This window comes from Brachyhypopomus gauderio, unplaced genomic scaffold (genome assembly GCF_052324685.1).
Source record: "Brachyhypopomus gauderio isolate BG-103 unplaced genomic scaffold, BGAUD_0.2 sc34, whole genome shotgun sequence".
NCBI lineage: Eukaryota > Metazoa > Chordata > Actinopteri > Gymnotiformes > Hypopomidae > Brachyhypopomus > Brachyhypopomus gauderio.
In genome coordinates this window covers 3,153,798-3,174,756 of record NW_027506866.1, presented here as the reverse complement: position 1 = coordinate 3,174,756, position 20,959 = coordinate 3,153,798, and the positions used below count along the sequence as shown (strand labels likewise).

The window sequence follows — 20,959 nt, the reverse complement described above, 5'->3', positions numbered from 1 at the left end:
ATGTAGTTTATATGATTTATAAAAAGTGTGCAATAATTGTCTAAACAAAAATAGGCAGGTTCGTAAGTTTGGGCACTGTTGTCATTTTATTGATTTCAAAACCTTTAAAAATAATTATTGAAACTCAGATTTGGTTTGGTAAATTCAGTGACCCTTGACCTCCATACACAGGTGACTCCAATTATGAGAAAGGGTAGTTAAGGGTGGCAATTGTATGTTTTTCTCCTCTTTGCATCTTCTCTGAAGAGTTGCAGCATGGGAGATTCAAAACATTCAAATGACCTGAAATCAAAGACTGTTCACCATCATGGTTTAGGGCAGGGCTATTCAACTATATTTTTCTGCGGGCCAGATTTGGCAGAGAGCTCTGACCTGTGGGCCAGACAATTTTCAGACCTACACCAATACTGTCATAGTGGATGTAAAATTGAAAAATTGAAGCTAACATAAATTGTCGACGGGTGGGGTGGGGGTGGCGAATGTAATTTGTTGACGGGGGGGGCGAACATAATTTGTTGGGCCGCGGGCCAGTACAAGTTCGTTAAAGGGCCGGATCTGGCCCGCGGGCCACCAGTTGAATAGCCATGGTTTAGGGGAAGGATACAGAAAGCTATGTCAGATATTTCAGCTTTCAGTCTCCAGTGTGAGAAACATTGTGAGAAAATGGATGAAGACAGGTACAGTTCAAGTCAAGGCTTAAAGTGGCAGACCAAGCAAAATCTCGAATAAACAGAAGCGAAGGATGTTGAGAACAGAGTCAACCCACAGACCAGGACCAAAGACCTACAACATCATCTTGCTACTGATGGAGTCACTGTGCATCGTTCAACTATTTGAGTCATAAATGCTCAACATCTACAACGACCCTAAACACTGCTCAACATCTACGACGACCCTAAACACTGATCAACATCTACAACAACCCTAAACACTGATCAACATCTACAATGACCCTAAACACTGCTCAACATCTACGACGACCCTAAACACTGATCAACATCTACAATGACCCTAAACACTGCTCAACATCTACGACGACCCTAAACACTGATCAACATCTACAACGACCCTAAACACTGCTCAAAATCTACTAAGGCATTCATGCAGAGGAACAAGTATAACATTCTGGAATGGCCATCTCAGTCCCCAGACCTGAATATTATTGAAAATCTGTGGTGTCACTTAAAGGGAGCTGTCCATGCTCAGAAACCATCAAACCTGAATGAACTAGAGATGTTTTGTAAAGAAGAATGGTCTATAATACCTTCAGCCACAATCCAGACTCTCATTAGAAGCTATGAGAGGCGTTTAGAGGCTGTTATTTCTGCGAAAGGAGGATCTACTAAATATTAAGTTAAGGGTTTTTTTTTTTGGGTGCCCAAACTTATGCACCTGCCTATTTTTGTTTAGACAATTATTGCACACTTTCTGTAAATCGTATAAACTTCATTTCACTTCTCAAATATCACTGTGTTTGTCCCCTATATGATATATTTAACTGAATTTTTTACCCAAACATTCAATGATTTATAAAGGTAAATCAGGAAAATTAACAAGGGTGCCCAAACTTTCGCATCCCACTGTATATAACTGAATGCCATGGAAACTCTACCTTCTAAAGTACATTTTTGGCTTGTCATGGTCACCATGGTTTCATGTGTATCTATGGAGAAGCTGGTTTTGCTGTCTGCTGTATGTGTGGAGTTCAAACAAGCTTGTTGAGGTTTGAGTGGCTATTTTCCTCAAAACCCAGTTTCTGATATCAGCTTCCATTTTATTCCAGTACCTTGTGCATAATGGTTTTGTTCTGCTCTGTCCCTTTCATGTAATGATTCATTTGTTCATTTTGAAAATAACTAGTGGTTTATTTCTGTTATCTTGTGATGGCTAGAACCTGCTGGAGAAGTCTTCAGAGCGAGAGACGCGTCAGGAGTACGCTTTGGCCATGATCCAGTGCAAGGTACTGAAACAGCTTGAGAACCTGGATCAGCAGAAGTATGATGATGAAGACATTACTGACGACATCAAGTTCCTGTTGGAGAGACTGGGAGAAAGTGTCCAAGATCTCAGGTGTTATGAAGTTTTTTGAATGCGTTGTTTTTCAATGTAATTTATTTTTAACCTGTTCTAGAGTTTAAAAGCGAAGCAAGACAAAAAGTATTTTACCATAGATTAGGTAACAATCAAGTTTGTACATTACATTACAGTTTTTGGAGCTTTTGGTTGATGGTGGTTTTTCATTTCTTCTTTCTTGCTCAGTTCTTTTGATGAATACAGCTCTGAGCTGAAGTCGGGTCGGCTTGAATGGAGTCCAGTGCACAAGTCGGAGAAATTCTGGCGTGAGAATGCTGTTCGTCTGAATGAGAAAAACTATGAACTGCTTAAGTGAGTGGAAAGACTTATGCCTGTTTTATCATTCTATTGATGTTATAGGTGCATTAATGGAAATTCAAGGAAAACCACCTTTAACTAGGTGGTTACCTAGGTGACCACAGCTACACTGGAAATTATTTATTTATTTTACCTTTTTGGATCCACCGTTCCTGCCCATGAACACAAAGCGTGTACACTCACTGTACACTCACTGTACACTCACTGTACACTCACTGTACACTCATCGTACACTCATCGTACACTCATCGTACACTCACCGTACACTCACCGTACACTCATGTACACTCACCGTACACTCACCGTACACTCATGTACACTCACCATACACTCATGTACACTCACCTTACACTCATGTACACTCACCGTACACTCACCGTACACTCACCGTACACTCATGTACACTCATGTACACTCACCGTACACTCATGTACACTCACCGTACACTCATGTACACTCACCGTACACTCACCGTACACTCATGTACACTCACCGTACACTCATGTACACTCACCGTACACTCATGTACACTCATGTACACTCACCGTACACTCATGTACACTCACCGTACACTCATGTACACTCATGTACACTCACCGTACACTCATGTACACTCATCGTACACTCACCGTACACTCATGTACACTCATGTACACTCACCGTACACTCACCGTACACTCATATACACTCACCGTACACTCACCGTATACTCATGTACACTCACCGTACACTCACCGTACACTCACCGTACACTCATGTACACTCACCGTACACTCACCGTACACTCACCATACACTCATCGTACACTCATGTACACTCACCACTCAGCTACTCAGCACACAGCGGTGAGAATGGCAGAAAGTGCATCAGACTTAACAAATTTTTTAACTAAAAAAGCAAAACTAAAGTCAGCGGCGAAAATGACGTAATCGCGGTGGCTCCGCCCGTGTGTGAGGGTCTCGCACGCTGTCGATTCACGAGGTCGTGAACCTCTCGAATTTTGTTACTTTGCGCGCGCCGCGCCTCAGCGCAATGAACAAAGTCATGTTTGCAGGGTTCATACACCTTTACAAGGTGGAATTAAAGCACTTGTACATCAATTTCAAGGTCCGTTTCAATATTTCCCAGCACCTTAAACTTAATTAAGTTAAATATTTATACATATACAATTATCGAAATAATTGGCTTTTTCATCACATTATTTAATGGTTGTTTATTTTCAAAACGCACAATCTTAAAACGCCGTCTTCACGTTCTCTCATGTTTCATCCTGGAATTACAAGAGGCTCGTATTTGTTAACGTAATACAAGAGCACTGTGCGGAGTTGCGCGCTACGGTCACTAGTGAAAAGAATAAACCTAGCTTTTTATGGTCCTTGCCTTCACTGGATGTGAAAGACGCCATTAATTTACATGCATTCATTTTCAAATTCTAACGTGCCTGTTAAAACCAGACTCGGTGTGAAAGTCTTAAAATAGAAATCTCTATTGTGAGGGTCATGTCAGAAATAAATCCTCTCTTTCTGCAGTATCTGGTTATATTCCAACTTGGCAGTACAACGGACGTTTACAACAGTTGTTGATCAGACACTGACCCAGGCTGAGTTTATCAGATATTAAATAATTTAAACTTAAATAATTGTACTGAAATCCATAATTTAGGTTTCTCTAATTTTGCAGTATTTATATAAACATGTTTACAGCTTATTTTTTTAAAGGAGACATTTTGTATACAATAGTTGCAGGTTTCTACAATAAATAGTTAATTGAACAAAAAAAAAACTTGTTGTAATTTCTTTAAGGGTCAGTGTATCTTTTAATAATATACAAACTAACTGTGATACCGTGAAAACCGTGATACTGCGGTATTTTCTGAGACGGTTATCATACCGTGAAAATCTCATACCGTTGCAACCCTAGTGTGTATATACACTCACCGGCCACTTATGTGTGTGTGTGTGTATGTGTATGTGTGTGTGTGTGTGTGTATACATTCACCGGCCACTTATTTGTTTGTATGTGTGTGTGTGTGTGTGTGTGTGTGTGTGTGTGTGTGTGTATATACACTCACCGACCACTTATATGTGTGTGTGTGTGTGTATATACACTCACCGGCCACTTGTGTGTGTGTGTGTGTATACATTCACCGGCCACTTATTTGTGTGTGTGTGTGTGTGTGTATATACACTCACCGGCCACTTGTGTGTGTGTGTGTGTGTGTGTGTGTGTGTGTGTGTGTGTGTGTGTGTGTGTACACTCACCGGCCACTTGTGTGTGTGTGTGTGTGTGTGTGTGTGTATACACTCCTCGGCCACTTGTGTGTGTGTGTGTGTGTGTGTGTGTGTGTGTGTGTGTGTGTGTATACACTCACTGGCCACTTATACAGTGTGTGTGTGTGTGTGTGTGTGTGTATGTGTGTGTGTGTGTGTGTGTATACACTCACCGGCCACTTATATATATGTGTGTGTGTGTATACACTCACCGGCCACTTGTGTGTGTGTGTGTGTGTATACACTCACCGGCCACTTATATATGTGTTTGTGTGTGTATATACACTCACCGGCCACTTATATGTGTGTGTGTGTGTGTGTGTGTGTGTGTGTGTGTGTGTGTATATATATTATATGTGTAATATATGTATAATATTATATATTATATATATATATATATGTGTGTGTGTGTGTGTGTGTGTGTGTGTGTGTGTGTGTGTGTGTGTGTGTGTGTGTGTATACATTCACCGGCCACTTATTTGTGTGTGTGTGTGTATACACTCACCGGCCACTTATATATGTGTGTGTGTGTGTGTGTGTATATATACACTCACCGGCCACTTATATGTGTGTGTGTGTGTGTGTGTATACACTCACCGGCCACTTATATATGTGTGTGTGTTTGTGTGTGTATATACACTCACCGGCCACTTATATGTGTGTGTGTGTGTGTGTATACACTCACCGGCCACTTATACAGTGTGTGTGTGTGTGTGTGTGTGTGTGTGTGCGTGTGTGTGTGTGTGTGTGTGTGTGTGTGTGTGTGTGTGTGTGTACACTCATCGGCCACTTATGTGTGTGTGTGTGTGTGTGTGTGTGTGTGTGTGTGTGTGTGTGTGTGTGTGTGTGTGTGTATACACTCATCGGCCACTTCATTAGGTACACCTGGCTGCATGTACACTCACCCCCCTCTGTATCAGGTACACTCACTGGCCACTGTATCAGGTACACCTTGCTAGTACAGGGTTGGACCCCCTTTTACCTTCAGAACTGCCTTAATCCTTCGTGACAGATTCAACAAGGTACTGGAAACATTCCTCAGAGAGTCTGGTCCATATTGACATGATAGCATCACACAGTTGCTGCAGATTTGTCAGCTGCACATCCATGATGTGAATCTCCCGTTCCCCCACATCCCAAAGGTGATCTATTGGACTGAGATCTGGTGACTGTGGAGGCCATTTGAGTACAGTGAACTCATTGTTGTGTTCAAGAAACCAGTCTGAGATGATTCATGCTTTATAACATGGTGTGTTATCCTGCTGGAAGTAACAGTCAGAAGATGGGTACACTGTGGTCATAAAGGGATGGACATGGTCAGCAACAATACTCAGGTAGGCTGTAGTGTTTACACAGTGCTCAATTGGTACTAATGGGCCCAAAGTGTCCCAGGAAAATATCCCCCACACCATTGCACTACCACCATCCAACCTGAACCGTTGATACAAGGCAGGATGGATCCATGCTTTCATGTTGTTGACACCAAATTCTGACCCTACCATCCAAATGTCGGCGCAAAAATTGAGACTCATCAGACCAGACAACGTTTTTCCAATCTTCTATTGTCCAATTTTGTTGAGTCTGTATGAATTGTAGCCTCAGTTTCCTGTTCTTAGCTGACAGGAGTGGCACCTGGTGAGGTCTTCTGCCAGGGCCGGCGCCAGAACATATACAGTGGGGGGGGTTGCGTTTAACGATTGTCGAGCGGCCGAGGGGGCACCATGTAGCGATTGTTGTCAAATAAATGGGTCTTATTTTTTACATTGAGGGGGCGGGACACCTCGCCTGAGGGGGCGACGCCCCCATTCGCCCCCCCGTGGCGCCGGCCCTGTCTTCTGCTGCTGTAGCCCATCCACCTCAAGGTTCGATGTGTTGTGCGTTCAGAGATGCTCTTATGCATGCCTCGGTTGTAACGACTGGTTATTTGAGTTACTGTTGCCGTTATACCAGCTCCATCAGTCTGGCCATTCTCCTCTGACCTCTGGCATCAAGAAGGCATTTGTGCCCACAGAACTGCCATTCACTTGATATTTTCTTTTTCGGACCATTCTCTGTAAACCCTAGAGATGGTTGTGCGTGAAAATCCCAGGGGCCACATCTACAAAGACTTTTTTTTTTCTTACTGAAACCTGGCGTACGGACAAATCCAGAAAAAAGGTGTAAGCAAAAAAAATCCAGATGTATCAAATAGGGGTGGGAATCATTTACTATCTTTCGATTCCGATTTTGGGGGCCACGATTCGATTCAAATTCGATTTTAGATTAAAAACTGATTTGATTTATAAAAATTTCTGCTTCAGTCTATAACATCTGCATGATCTACTACATCCTGCTTTGCAAGACAGAATGACAAATACAGAAAATAAAGTGTCTTTCACATTTAATTAAGTGCTTAGGTAAAATAAAATCAGGGTTGCCAACTCTCACGCATTGAGCGTGAGACACACGCATTTGACTGTCTTCACACGCTCTCACGCCACACATCCGATTTCTCACGCCGAAAAAAAAATCTAGTTTATTTACCTCTGATCCATATCTAAGATTCAATGAGTTATTAGTTCGCTCTGGCGCCAACCACTGGCGATCGATCGATCGCGATAAAATACTTAATTTGTATCCATTTTACGTTCGCCACCCCCCCCACGAAGTCGACGAAGTCGCCAGGTTTGCTTCATGGAAAATTCATTTTTAGGAACGTAAAGTGTTACCGGAGCGGAGCTCGGAGCGGTCGTTTTCTGCATGGTCCTAGCGCTAGATTCGTCGCTATTTAAATATTTATTTTTAACCGTTAAAACTACAGAGGACCAAAACTGACTTTTGAAAATGACGTCCGTGAGGTTAAATGTACTAAATGTTGGCTTACATTTCAAATATCATGTTTAGCTGAATAAACATGTTATTTAATGTACAGTATGTAGGCTTACAAATTCATGTTTAACTGAATAAACCGTTGAACACGAGTAGCCTACATTTTATTGACCATGTTTTTTTTTTTTCTTCAAGTATCAAAGTAGAACAGCTTCCTCAAGCAGTCATTGATGCATTTTGGAAACAGGAGATGAGCCTCTGGTCTAATGCACCCCCTGTATTAAGAAACCCTATCTCAAAAACTGACTTTTAGTCATTACTTGGGTAGCACGCATATGAGCCATTTTAATATAGATTAATCTAGATTAATTTCAAGATTTCAGTGAGATTAATCTAGATTAAAAAAATTAATCTATGCCCACCCCTAGTAAAAACCAAAATGAACCCATATTTTTGCCTTAAATGAAGATGGGACAGGTTGAATATCTCTTTCCTCCATTTGTTTTAAAACTTTTCTGCGCATGCGTGTGTCCCAGAACCTGCTGCGTAAAGTCTCGCGCAATTTTGTAATTACGTAACGTAAAAGACTTCACCACGACTTAGAATCGAAATGATGAAATGAGAATCGATTTTTGATATGTGAATCGATTTTTTGGCACACCTCTAGTATCAAACCGTGCTTACGCCGGAATCCACGTACATTTCTTTTGTGCATCCCAATCAACATGGAATAGAGCGCACATGAGAGAGTGGCTGACCCCTCCTGTGACACGCCCCCTATAAATATGCAAATTCATTTAAATTTGTGCTGCACCGAAGGAGTTTCCTCTCTGATCCTTCACAAACCATGTCTAAACGAGGAAAGAAGGGGAACTTCACCGAATGTGAAGTGAAGACTCTCATGAATGAGGTAGAGGCGCGGAAAAAATTTGGCACACTGTTTGGCACGCTGTCCTCTGGCATTATGGCAAAGCGCAAAAGGTCTGAGTGGGACACCGTGTTTGAAGCTTTAAATGCTGTGGGGTCAGAACAATGCACACTGGCAGAAATTTAAAAAATGGTCAGACATTAAGGTGGATGTGAAGCGGAAGCTGACTGCACATCACCAGAGTATGACACAAACAGGTGGGGGGGCAGGAGATATCGAACTCACTCCATTTGACCAGAGAGTTGCCGGTATTGTGGGTGACAAAAGGGGGGTCATCAGCCACGTCTTGAGCATGTAGTTGCTGTCTCCTAAGTAATTTAACAATTACCCATGTTTTAAATTCATTATTCTAAGCTGGCAATGTCAAATGCTTTTATTTAAATGCTTAAAATGTGTTGCTTACCAAGAAGCCACCCATCACGCACTCTGACAGCTTGTAATCTTATCCCAACCATGCTGTTTATAAGGATGTACGAATCATGGGTGATCCAGGCCACCGTGCCACTACATTAGTAAGGCGCATTTTTACATCACAGATTATTTGCAAGTTTATGGAATGAAAGTGCTTTCTATTCAAATTCCTCCTCAGATGGTGCCTTTATAGAAATGTGTGTGCAGTCGATCGCTCCGATTACATCAGGGAAACCGGCTATTGCTGCAAATTGCGCTTTAATGTTTGCCTGGTCAACCGCTTCATATGGGAACTTTATATAACTAGCTGTGATGCAGATGATCCCATCCAAAACAGCTGGCATGGCACGGCTCAAAGATGACTGGGTTATCCCCGACCGGGCTGCTAGTTCTCTTTGAAACAAAGCAGAGGAAGCCGAGCGTTGTCAGCACCTGTAAATGAACTGGCAATGCGCGACTCCTCGCGTTTCTCTCCAAAACTGGACCCAACTCAACACAAGAGGACAGTTCTTGGAAATCTGAAACGGCTTATAAGCCAGTCATCATCATGGGCCAAAAAATCATAATGGTCACGGAAAAGGCGCTCTCGGCGAATTCGGCCATTATCAATATCTCCCAGTAATGCCATCGCTGCCATCTCCCAAGAACATTTCATGCATGTTTATATAATCTAGGCTAAGTGGAAACACATTGAATAATTATTTCAATAAGGCAATGAAATTGTCTGATTAATTTACTGTTTAATTGTCTGTATAATTTTGTTATATTACACAATAAGGGCTTACTACAATGTGTGTGTGAAGGATATCTTAATAGTAATTTCAATGCATCACCTCTAAGTGTCGCTAAATGACAAACACATTAGAAACATGCGTACGCCAGAGGTGAAGGTGTCTTATGTGTACGCACTTTCTCACGTTCAAATCACATTTAGTACATTTGACCGTTTGCGTGAAACATAGCGTATGCAATGTTTTTGTACGTACGCAACGTTCGTACATGAGGCCCCAGGTCACTTAAATCACCTTTCTTCCCCATTATGATGCTCGTTTGAACTGCAGCAGATCATTTTGGCCATGTCTTCATGCCTAAATGCATTAAGTTGCTGCCATGTGATTGACTGATTCTACATTTGTGTTAATGAGCAGTTGGACAGGTTTACCTAATAAAGTAGTAGCCTGTGAGTGTATGTACAGTGTCCAGAGGATGTCAGTTGGAGTTTTCTGGCAATACCAAAATCTTGCTACCAATAAGAAATGTACTTGAGTGTTTTTGTTATCCAGTATTTCATTGGAATGAGCTCTCACGAGTTAATCAGTATCTACATACTTAGTTAGCTAGTTACATAGCATTGTTAGCTGCAAAGGAGTTTGATGCATTTGACCAGCATTACATGCATTACAGCATTTCTCTCAGGGTGGTAAACTGTTTCTTAGCTCTCTCACAGTGACATATATAGATACACATGATTCGTTATGTAAAGAGTGACACTAGGACAGTTCCACACACATTACAGATCACATTTGTGTGTGTGTGCCTTCAATGTTACACATTGAAAAGAGTCAGTGATTGATATGAACTGAGTGGTGTTAATTGATGTGGTGTTTTAGAGTTTTCACGCTTGTGTCTAATATTTGAATCTGCACCCAGGACTGATTCAGCAAATCTCAAATGATAATTTTGTGTACACTACTGATGTAGAATAGTTATATAAACTATCATCTGTAGCTTGTAGTGAAGCTTGTAGTGAAGTAGGACCAGAGATCTCTGTACCACTCCCAGCCTCTGGCTTGAAGATTAGGCCTGCATCTAAGCAGCATTAATTCCCCCCACTGTCATTGAGCATTTTAATCATGACTCCTCCTTGCCCTCCTGACACTCACTTTAGGTCTTAATTAGCTGGTCTTGTTCCTCTCATCATGCAGGTCTCTGTAATCAGTGGCTGCTTCCTCTCAGAGGGCAGGCGGTGTCTGGTTTGCTGTGGACCCTTCCGCCCTCATCCACTCTGTGGAGCTCATCTGTGGATGCCCGCACTCTCAATGGCCACCTCCGTCTGTTAGTCAGCCATTATATGTTTTTGCGTCAGTGTTCTAATTCCCGGTCCTCCCCATGATTGCGCTCCTGCCTCATTCGTGGCTTTTTGTTTGTGTGTTCAGATCAGCTGCGGGCAGCACATAAATGGACGTGTTTGGGTGTCCTCTGCAATATCAGAAATTACACCCTCTTGTTCGCTTACTGTTCATTCAGGAGCATTTTAAAGAACAACAACACCTTTGATGAAGGTTTCTCTTCCCCTGCTTAGGCGTCATTACACCTGTAATTTGTCCACTAGCCAAGAGGCCTTGGTTCAGCCACACTAGCGGAGATGTGAGGCGCTTGTGTGTTTGTTTTGTGTGGCAGGATTTTGACCAGGCTGCTTGAGGTGTCTGATGACCCTCAGGTTATCGCAGTGGCTGCTCACGATGTGGGAGAATATGTGAGGCATTACCCTCGTGGCAAAAGGTAAGACCTTCATCCCCCCGCAACCTGGCCGTGCTGCTAGCAGTCTGTCCCACTTTCTTTCAGTCCTCCTGCCCATTTTTCTGTCTTTGTGGCCATGCGGTTGTGCTATCTTTTCCTAATGTCTGTGATTGTAGAACTTCTGTGTGGATTTCTGCATCTAGCTTCCCCAGCTCTAAGCGTTGTTCTTCTGTCAGGATGTTTCTAAGAGAGAAGTCCATCACCTGCTTCTACACTTCATTTTCATTTTGTATTGTTAGTGTGTGGCAGCCTATGAATGTGCGTTTATCATCTTACATTCTCATGTTTCCCAGTCCTGTTCCTAATCTTGATGCAGGGTGTTTTTACAAAGTCATCTCTCCTCTTTTCTTCTTTTCCCCAAAAGCAGAGGCTGTCCTGACTCTTCATCCTGTCCGTCTCTTTCACTGCGGGTGTCCACCCCAATTTTCACTCTCACTCTGCTCTCTAAAGCACCCCATCCTCACAGGAAACTAAGTGCTCTCTGTAGGGATTCATTGGTGTGAATCACCTAAGGAGCTAACCCTGTTATTAGTACAATCCAGTGCAGTTTAACCTGTGCAGATCTCTGCAGCTGGATAAGAGGAATTATTCTCTAATTGAAAAAATGAACAAAGGAAATGTAAATAGACTTCATTTGTGCAGAAATTGTTCAGATTTGTAATGTTTTTGTATCATTTACAACAGGCTTACACAGGTCTTAGGTTTTAGCTAAATCTTATGCATCACCATGCAGTGTTTACAATTGCTGATAGGCAGCACTGAAACACTGCTTATGATACACCATATGAGCATTGATGAAAAGCGTCTCCACGTGAGTGATTTGCCAGTGTGCTTTAGCAGCAATTACCAAATGAGCCAAAGTCTAGCTTTAGATATGAATGAACTGGTGTATAGACATGATTATTGTTCAATTAAAATGAATGCATTAAACATTAATGTGCCAGATCTGTACATTTGAAATAGATGACAATGACTTTTCCCCAAGACGATGGGGAGATGCTCCTCAGTAGTGTTGACCATCACTCTCCTCTGACGGCCATTGAAACTGCCTTCCCTGAAACATGAGCTCACTACAACTGCAGCTTTTCTACTTTATATCGATTGGCTTTGGAGGAGAGGACGGCTGTTGCTCCCCCGTAATTCCCAGACCTTGTTTTCAAAGACACCCGTTCATCTCTCACACCACATTAATCCCAAGCCATTATTTTATCTCCTGTTTGCTCCATCACTGTTGTCTGGTCTCTGAATGCTCTTTCTTCTTGTCCCTTTTCTTTGTGTTTTGCACCCTCGTGATGTTTGTGTCTGGACTCTTTTCTCCCCTCTCAGGGTGATTGAACAGCTGGGTGGGAAGCAGCTGGTGATGAACCACATGCATCACGAGGACCAGCTGGTACGCTACAACGCCCTGCTGGCCGTTCAGAAGCTCATGGTGCATAACTGGTAGGTGCCGTCTGCTACAACCTTATTCAAAAGCTTGAGCACTTAGCTATTGATATTTTGGTCAATTAGAAATTGAAAATATCAATATTTGGAAATAAGGCTTTTTCCCCTTAAAAATCTTAGGAAGAAAAACAACAAACCAAACATGAGGACGATATAACAAAAAAAAATGGTGTTGTGCATTTTTCTGTAACCTGGTGGGTAATTTGCTATCTACTAGTGTCATGATGAGAGCTGCCTCAGACACCAGCTCTCTTTTTGACCCTAAATTAGTCCATTACGAGCTTGAATGACTACCTCCGAGTCTGTGTTTTAGGGTCTTTTTGAAACTAGAAAAAATGTGAATAAGAAATCCTTAGAATCTGACATCTATTAGAAACATAAACATATGTGGCAGTTTCTGCTGTGCGTACTCATAAGAGAATAAAAACAACCGATCTCTGATTTCATTTAACAAGTATTATTATTATTCTTCAAATATCTGTTGAGGGAAACCATTCTTTATAGAGCATCTGAGTGAGTGATTTTATTATCAGCAGCCTCAGTACAGAAGCACCTCACAATATAAGCAAAGTCAGAGTGGTTCTTGGAAATGCATATTAATTGACTTTTCTAATTTGACTGGTTGGTCTAGGCTCACTGTAGATGGGAACATCATCAACATGTGTAAAGTCATTTGGGTTAAGGTTAAAATGTTTCCCATGCAAACATGACATGCTAAAATAACCCTGAGGCCAATACAATATGTATCACATTCATTATCTGTAGTAAATGTGTATGTACAGTGTTTAGGTTCTGAAAGTAACAGACCCCCCAGGGTTTTGATCCAGTCTGATTAACGCAAGTCAACTGGGTGAAACAAAATTATGCTGGGTCTCTCTTTTTGTACCTGATCTGTTATTCCTCTGTGTAAGGTCTCAGGTGAATAGTTGATCTGTTATTCCTCTGTGTAAGGTCTAGGTGAATAGTTGATCTGTTATTCCTCTGTGTAAGGTCTCAGGTGAATAGTTGATCTGTTATTCCTCTGTGTAAGGTCTCAGGTGAATAGTTGATCTGTTATTCCTCTGTGTAAGGTCTCAGGTGAATAGTTGATCTGTTATTCCTCTGTGTAAGGTCTCAGGTGAATAGTTGATCTGTTATTCCTCTGTGTAAGGTCTCAGGTGAATAGTTGATCTGTTATTCCTCTGTGTAAGGTCTCAGGTGAATAGTTGATCTGTTATTCCTCTGTGTAAGGTCTCAGGTGAATAGTTGATCTGTTATTCCTCTGTGTAAGGTCTCAGGTGAATAGTTGATCTGTTATTCCTCTGTGTAAGGTCTCAGGTGAATAGTTGATCTGTTATTCCTCTGTGTAAGGTCTCAGGTGAATAGTTGATCTGTTATTCCTCTGTGTAAGGTCTCAGGTGAATAGTTGATCTGTTATTCCTCTGTGTAAGGTCTCAGGTGAATAGTTGATCTGTTATTCCTCTGTGTAAGGTCTCAGGTGAATAGTTGATCTGTTATTCCTCTGTGTAAGGTCTCAGGTGAATAGTTGATCTGTTATTCCTCTGTGTAAGGTCTCAGGTGAATAGTTGATCTGTTATTCCTCTGTGTAAGGTCTCAGGTGAATAGTTGATCTGTTATTCCTCTGTGTAAGGTCTCAGGTGAATAGTTGATCTGTTATTCCTCTGTGTAAGGTCTCAGGTGAATAGTTGATCTGTTATTCCTCTGTGTAAGGTCTCAGGTGAATAGTTGATCTGTTATTCCTCTGTGTAAGGTCTCAGGTGAATAGTTGATCTGTTATTCCTCTGTGTAAGGTCTCAGGTGAATAGTTGATCTGTTATTCCTCTGTGTAAGGTCTCAGGTGAATAGTTGATCTGTTATTCCTCTGTGTAAGGTCTCAGGTGAATAGTTGATCTGTTATTCCTCTGTGTAAGGTCTCAGGTGAATAGTTTATGCTGTCCTTCTCTTCATATATGTAATTGGCTTCCTTGGTTGCCAGGAGTATCTTATGTCTTTGACTGTATTGGTAACAGTGACAGGAGTATCTTGTGTCTTTGACTGTATTGGTAACAGTGACAGGGGTATCTTGTGTCTTTGACTGTATTGGTAACAGTGACAGGAGTATCTTGTGTCTTTGACTGTATTGGTAACAGTGACAGGAGTATCTTGTGTCTTTGACTGTATTGGTAACAGTGACAGGAGTATCTTGTGTCTTTGACTGTATTGGTAACAGTGACAGGAGTATCTTGTGTCTTTGACTGTATTGGTAACAGTGACAGGAGTATCTTATGTCTTTGACTGTATTGGTAACAGTGACAGGGGTATCTTGTGTCTTTGACTGTATTGGTAACAGTGACAGGAGTATCTTATGTCTTTGACTGTATTGGTAACAGTGACAGGGGTATCTTGTGTCTTTGACTGTATTGGTAACAGTGACAGGGGTATCTTGTGTCTTTGACTGTATTGGTAACAGTGACAGGAGTATCTTGTGTCTTTGACTGTATTGGTAACAGTGACAGGGGTATCTTGTGTCTTTGACTGCATTGGTAACAGTGACAGGAGTATCTTGTCTTTGACTGTATTGTTAACAGTGACAGGAGTATCTTGTGTCTTTGGTAATTCGCTACATGCTCTCAGAATGCAGCTTTATGCTTGTTCCTCTAACAAGGTGACTTTGGACACTGGACACACTTCATTTTTGTACTATGAGATGGTTTTTCATATACACTTTTATTGATAAACAGGTATTTGCCCTACTAGCAGTAATAAGAGATAAGATAAGAAACCTTTTATTGTCATTGCACATGTACAATGAAATTGAGCAGCAACCTTAAGGTGCATGAACATACCGTAATACAAGAATTTAAAAATTTTTTTATAATTGCCAGTTAATTGCGTTAAACCACTATATTGGTTTATTATTAGGATTTGATGAGTAGTACTCCCTTGTTGCCATACTGTTGTTGTATATATGATCAGATATTGATTAGAGGAATGACATTTAGAAGATCACCAGATGATCTGTTAAAGGGCGATGATGCACTGTGTGCCTCAGTATCGCCACCTATAGGTGGAGCAGCACAGCATGCAGCTAGGAGACCTGTCACTGCTCCTCCATTCATCTCCTTAGATTAAACGTTCTAGTCATAGCATATATAAAACACAGTGAGGTTTGTTCTCTCACTACGTCTGGGACTGCAGGGGTAGATGTGTGTGTGTGTGTAGATGTGTGTGTGTGTAGGTGTGTGTGTGTGTGTGTGTGTGTGTGTGTGTGTGTGTGTGTGTGTGTGTAGATGTGTGTGTGTGTGTGTGTGTAGATGTGTAGGTGTGTGTGTGTGTGTGTGTGTGTGTGTGTGTGTGTGTGTGTGTGTGTGTGTGTGTGTGTGTGTGTGTAGATGTGTAGGTGTGTGTGTGTGTGTGTAGATGTGTAGGTGTGTGTAGATGTGTAGGTGTGTGTGTGGGTGTGTATATGTGTAGGTGTGTGTGTGTGTGTGTGTGTAGGTGTGTGTGTGTGTGTGTGTGTGTAGGTGTGTGTGTGTAGGTGTGTGTGTGTGTGTGTGTGTGTGTGTGTGTGTGTGTGTGTGTGTGTGTGTGTGTGTGTGTGTGTGTGTGTGTGTTCTGACTGCTAGTCTTGTGTCCACTTTCTTCTGTAAAATCACATTTACATCTTCTGGTGTGAACATGAACATGGCGATTTAAACCAGTTCTTGGATATTGGGTTTGTATCATAGATGAGATTTCACCAATGACACTCTGGAGAAATCCAACCCAAACCTATGAAAACACGTGTCTTCCACATACACCAGGTGCATCAGTTAACAATGAGCAGTTTTGTACCCAGCAGTTTCTAGACCAGTTTTAAAATGAAATTTATTTTTGGTTGTTTCTGCTTTTTGAACCACATTTTTTGTTTCAGACAGATGGTCCATAATAAACCAAAAATAACTAATGGCACACTGGCTGATGGACACAGTGGTATCTATAATGAATCATATTTGAAAGTAAAACTTAAGACCACCTGAAACCTGAAACTTGTAAGGCAGTGGTGAACAATCACTGATATAATAAGGCATTATATAAAGTTCATTGCCATTCTGTTACTTCAGACTGATATCACGAAAACGAGTTTGAATGTAGCCAAGATGCTGTTTCTTCTGGCCTTTTACGCACAACTGCATGACCTGTCATCTTCACATATGAGAGGACTCCAGATGTGCAGAGGTTTTTAACCCCTCTCTTGTTATTCATTAGCCTTTATAACAGTCAATAGATGTGCATTGTCACTAGCTGTTGCTATGGATTCTAAGCTTCACCAGATGGAGGTCTTGAAGCTGTTCCTCTCTTATAGCACAGCCTGTCCTCTCTGAGCACGCCGTGTTCCACGAGTGTCATCAGTGCTGCATGTCTAGTGAAAACTGGTCAAATAAGTATTAATGTGAGATTCACTAGACTAGTAGTCCAGCAGAGCTGCGTTTGTAGTTCTTCACCTCTTACTGGGTGTGTGTAGTGCCCTGTGGTGCTCTGTGGTGCCCTGTGGTGCTCTTGTGTTGCTCTGCCGTGCCCTGTGGTGCTCTGTGTTGCTCTGTGGTGCTCTGTGGTGCCCTGCGTACCCTGTCGTGCCCTGCCGTGCCCTGCTACTGAGAGATTCTACACCATCATCGCAGTGGTGGGTCTTTCTCTCTGGGTTTCATTATGGAGCAGCACTGGACCCCCTTATCCATTTGATTCACAGTTTTTTTCCAGAGCAGCTTCTTTGTGAGAGTCATTTTTTATAGGCTGAAAAAAGTCAAATGTAGAGGCATGTTAATGACCGTAATGAATTGTAATGATAACTCCCCTACTCCAGTTAAGTAATGGAGTCAATCATTTTGCTTATTTATCAAAATCATAAGTGCAGTTATTTTCCTGTTGTGCTTCTGTGTATGTTCACTAAAATGTATTCACAACCGAGGGCACAAGAAACATGTTTATTCATTACCTTTTGGGATGAAAAACAAGAATTAAGAGCAACAGGTGTGTACTAATGTAATTTAATTACCTTGTAGTTCAGTAATTCTCCTGACTCCTCAAACAAAGTGTTCAGCACAGAGGCACTGATATAGTTTGTTTAACAGTGGTGGGCTGTTGGGTTCTTTAATGTTCCTAAATTATCAGAGGAACCAGCATCACAGAGAAAGAAATCTGCATATCAGAGGTAGTCCTGCTTCTAAAAGTCGCCTTTTCGTGAAAGCATAGACTTCTGTGACAAAATGCTTCCATTTGAATAAAACCTGATTGCATCTTCGTAAAGTAGCTAGATCAAAAGCCTGCATGTTTCAGTTCACTGTGTACCAGCAGAAGCTCTAAAGTCTGTTGAACAAAAAGAGGAGTGTCCCGGCTGACTAACGATCGTGTCTTGTTTTGTAGGGAGTACCTGGGGAAACAACTCCAGTCCACAGAGCAGCCCACACCAGCTGTGGCTGCACGGAGCTGAACTCGCTGTGTTCACACACAAGTGTGTTTGAGTTTGTGGCTGTTGTCTGAATGTTCATTAATGCTGCACAGTGAAAATGTGTGTGGGTGGGGGAGTCTTAATTTGATGGTACAAGTTGATCTACTGTGTTTGTGTCCTCCCTAAAATCTCTACACAGCCAGGCTGCTTTTTTCCATCCTGTACCTTCTGAAACATCATGTCTGCTGCCCCAGGGATTGGCTCTGAGTACACGTTGAGCATGAGAAATGTAAATTTTGGACAGTTAAATAGGTGTTATTGACATTCTAAACCATCGTAACATACAGGCGCTTCATTGTGTGAAATGTGTTGTCTAAAATTGTGAAATGTTTGGACTAGTTTCTAAAGTAAGTAGTATTCAGTGTTATTTATGTCTTATCTGTAAAACAATAAGTGAGCATTCCAATAAAGACAGAACAAGCCTGTTTCAAGTCTTTGTTATGCATTACTTACATTTCAGCTTTTATTTCTATTTTTGTTTATTTGTTTGTATTTTGGGTCTTAGAAGGGGGGGGGGGTGTGCTCATTTACTAAAATTCACTTAGGTTGTTATGGTCTCATTTAATGTAACTCCTTATTGAAATCCTTCAGTGTTGCCTCTGCAACACAATTGTTACTCTCTGAATAAAAATGCATAACCTTAAGTTTCTTAAGAAGCTCTTAAGAAAAAACACCTGCCCACACCTTTGAGAATTAATTTGCAGCAGTGAGAGATGAATGCTGCTGCAGCTAGCACTGTAGAGAAACCTGCTGTGGCCTGGAGCTGTTTCACCCTCCATCAGCACACGGTCATGAGAGAGAAGATCATACTGACATGTACAAGGAACACCTGAGAGGAGCTTCACAAACAGGTTCCAGGTAAGATGGTGTGGTACTACAGGCACAAGGGTAAAGGGTAAAACATGTTTCACATTGTCATGGGAACAGCAACAGACAAACAGTTTTAATAATACATTTACCTGTGCGTGCAGCATATCTTCAAATTTGAAGCACAAGCCCCAATGTCTCCACTGTGACTTGTAAACAATGTAATTTGTTCTCAATCTGCAGTCCCGTCTATCTTCATCTTTAAATCTCCAAACACCACCTCCACAGTTTATCAGGCACACACAGCGTATGGGTCATTTGTGTACAGACGCACTTAGCTGAAATGGAAACTGCACTGAAGCTATAATGCTGGTGGCCAGCAGCTGAGAACTTTGTGTGCTCTCTCAGTAGTGAGTTGAAAATAAGCTTCCACTCTATTAGCACCGTTCTCCAGCGAGGTTGTTCTCCAGCGAGGTTGTTCTCCAGCGAGGTTGCCCTTAACACTTTTTGACCTCGTCCTATGCTGACTGGAGTGCTGTGGGGCTCGTGCTGCGTATGTAAGATTCTCTTCAGTGCAAATGGACACACACACACAAAGGTAAAGGTAAAATGGCTATTATCTGAGAACCAGAGAATGCATTCCTTAGACAATGACCTGATTCACAAAATGCTTTCTGTTGTATCTTCAGGGCTTTGCCTGGGCTGTAAAGGCATGTGTTAGCCAACTGATTGAGCTAAGGATAATTTGGCTTTGAATGTGATCCCATTGTCACCTTTCAGTTCACCCTTTTTCCAGTGTTCTTCACCATATTCTCAGTGGAAGCTGGTGTGCATTTTGCTTTATAATGTTGCTTTCTGTTTGATAATCTAGGTGCACAGTGAATTCATTTTACCTTTTGTGCATTTAAAAGATGCTCGTATCCAGCTCTGTCAGCTATACAATGTCTGAACTTCAACAAAATGACACATTTTGACATCCACCTCAACATGACAAACAAACACTACCCCCCCCCCCCCCCCCAGGGTGAAGTCACGCACTGCGTCCATCTGTCCTACGTGTTCTATAGAAGTGTACTTCATGCAGGATCAGGGTTCCTCGACTGACAGACTGCACCACAGCTGTGACCCAGGTAGAATATTGACTCCCCATATTGACTCAGTCCCACTGCTCCTGTTAACACAGGTCACTAGCTTGCCGGTTCCCATGGTTACGATCAAAACAGGAGCATTGTGGAGAGCCTCCGTTTCATCTTGTCTCCACGTGGGGAGTGATGAGTGAATGAAGGAAGCATGAGGCATGATCACACAACACATCCTGAGTGCTGTTTTCTCTCAGACTTGGCCGTCTATTTCAAAACAGAGAGATTAGATTAGGCAGCAAACATGCCTGCCAACATGCCCTGTGTGAACCTCAGGATGCCTATATGTCTATAAAACTAGACATCAAAGTTCCTGCAGGGACACTGGAATCCAGATAAACAAACCTCTCAAGACCCTGTACAAATGCAAGTCCATGGACTACAAGGTGCCTAATATGAGGTGATCTTCCAGAGCTCATTGTAAACCTCATCATTTTTATCACTGACACTCTGCTGTGTGTGGAGGTATCATACTTCAAAAGTATGAGAAAGGATGCAATATCAATGACCTCTAAAATGAATTTCACACTACTCTTCTAGAGAGTGCACCATCTTAAAACCGAAACATATTTTCTCCGCTGCGTTACAATCAGTGACTGACTGGCTCTATCTGGCATTTCTAGCTGCATAACCACCTCTGCACCAATGAACCTTTTCACTAACAACAGGGGCTCCTGTTCATGGCCTATTCATGTCCTGATTGCTAACATCAGTGGCATTTTGTGTGAAGCATTTTACAGAAAGCATTCTACACCTTCAGTAATAGATATCAGAT

At 41.8% G+C, this 20,959-nt stretch overlaps 1 protein-coding gene across 3 annotated transcripts in view; it reads left to right on the top strand.

The window, feature by feature from the left end:
• Positions 1-18,663, top strand: part of atp6v1h (ATPase H+ transporting V1 subunit H) — a 44,321-nt gene extending 25,658 nt beyond the window's left edge. For all 3 annotated transcript variants that reach the window (XM_076984732.1, XM_076984730.1, XM_076984731.1), the window contains 5 exons: positions 1,892-2,070; positions 2,260-2,385; positions 11,209-11,310; positions 12,655-12,768; positions 18,154-18,663. In XM_076984732.1, coding sequence (XP_076840847.1) covers positions 1,892-2,070; positions 2,260-2,385; positions 11,209-11,310; positions 12,655-12,768; positions 18,154-18,220 — 588 coding nt within the window. In that variant the 3' untranslated portion in view covers positions 18,221-18,663. The remainder of the gene's footprint in view (positions 1-1,891; positions 2,071-2,259; positions 2,386-11,208; positions 11,311-12,654; positions 12,769-18,153) is intronic.
• Positions 18,664-20,959: the final 2,296 nt, after the last annotated feature.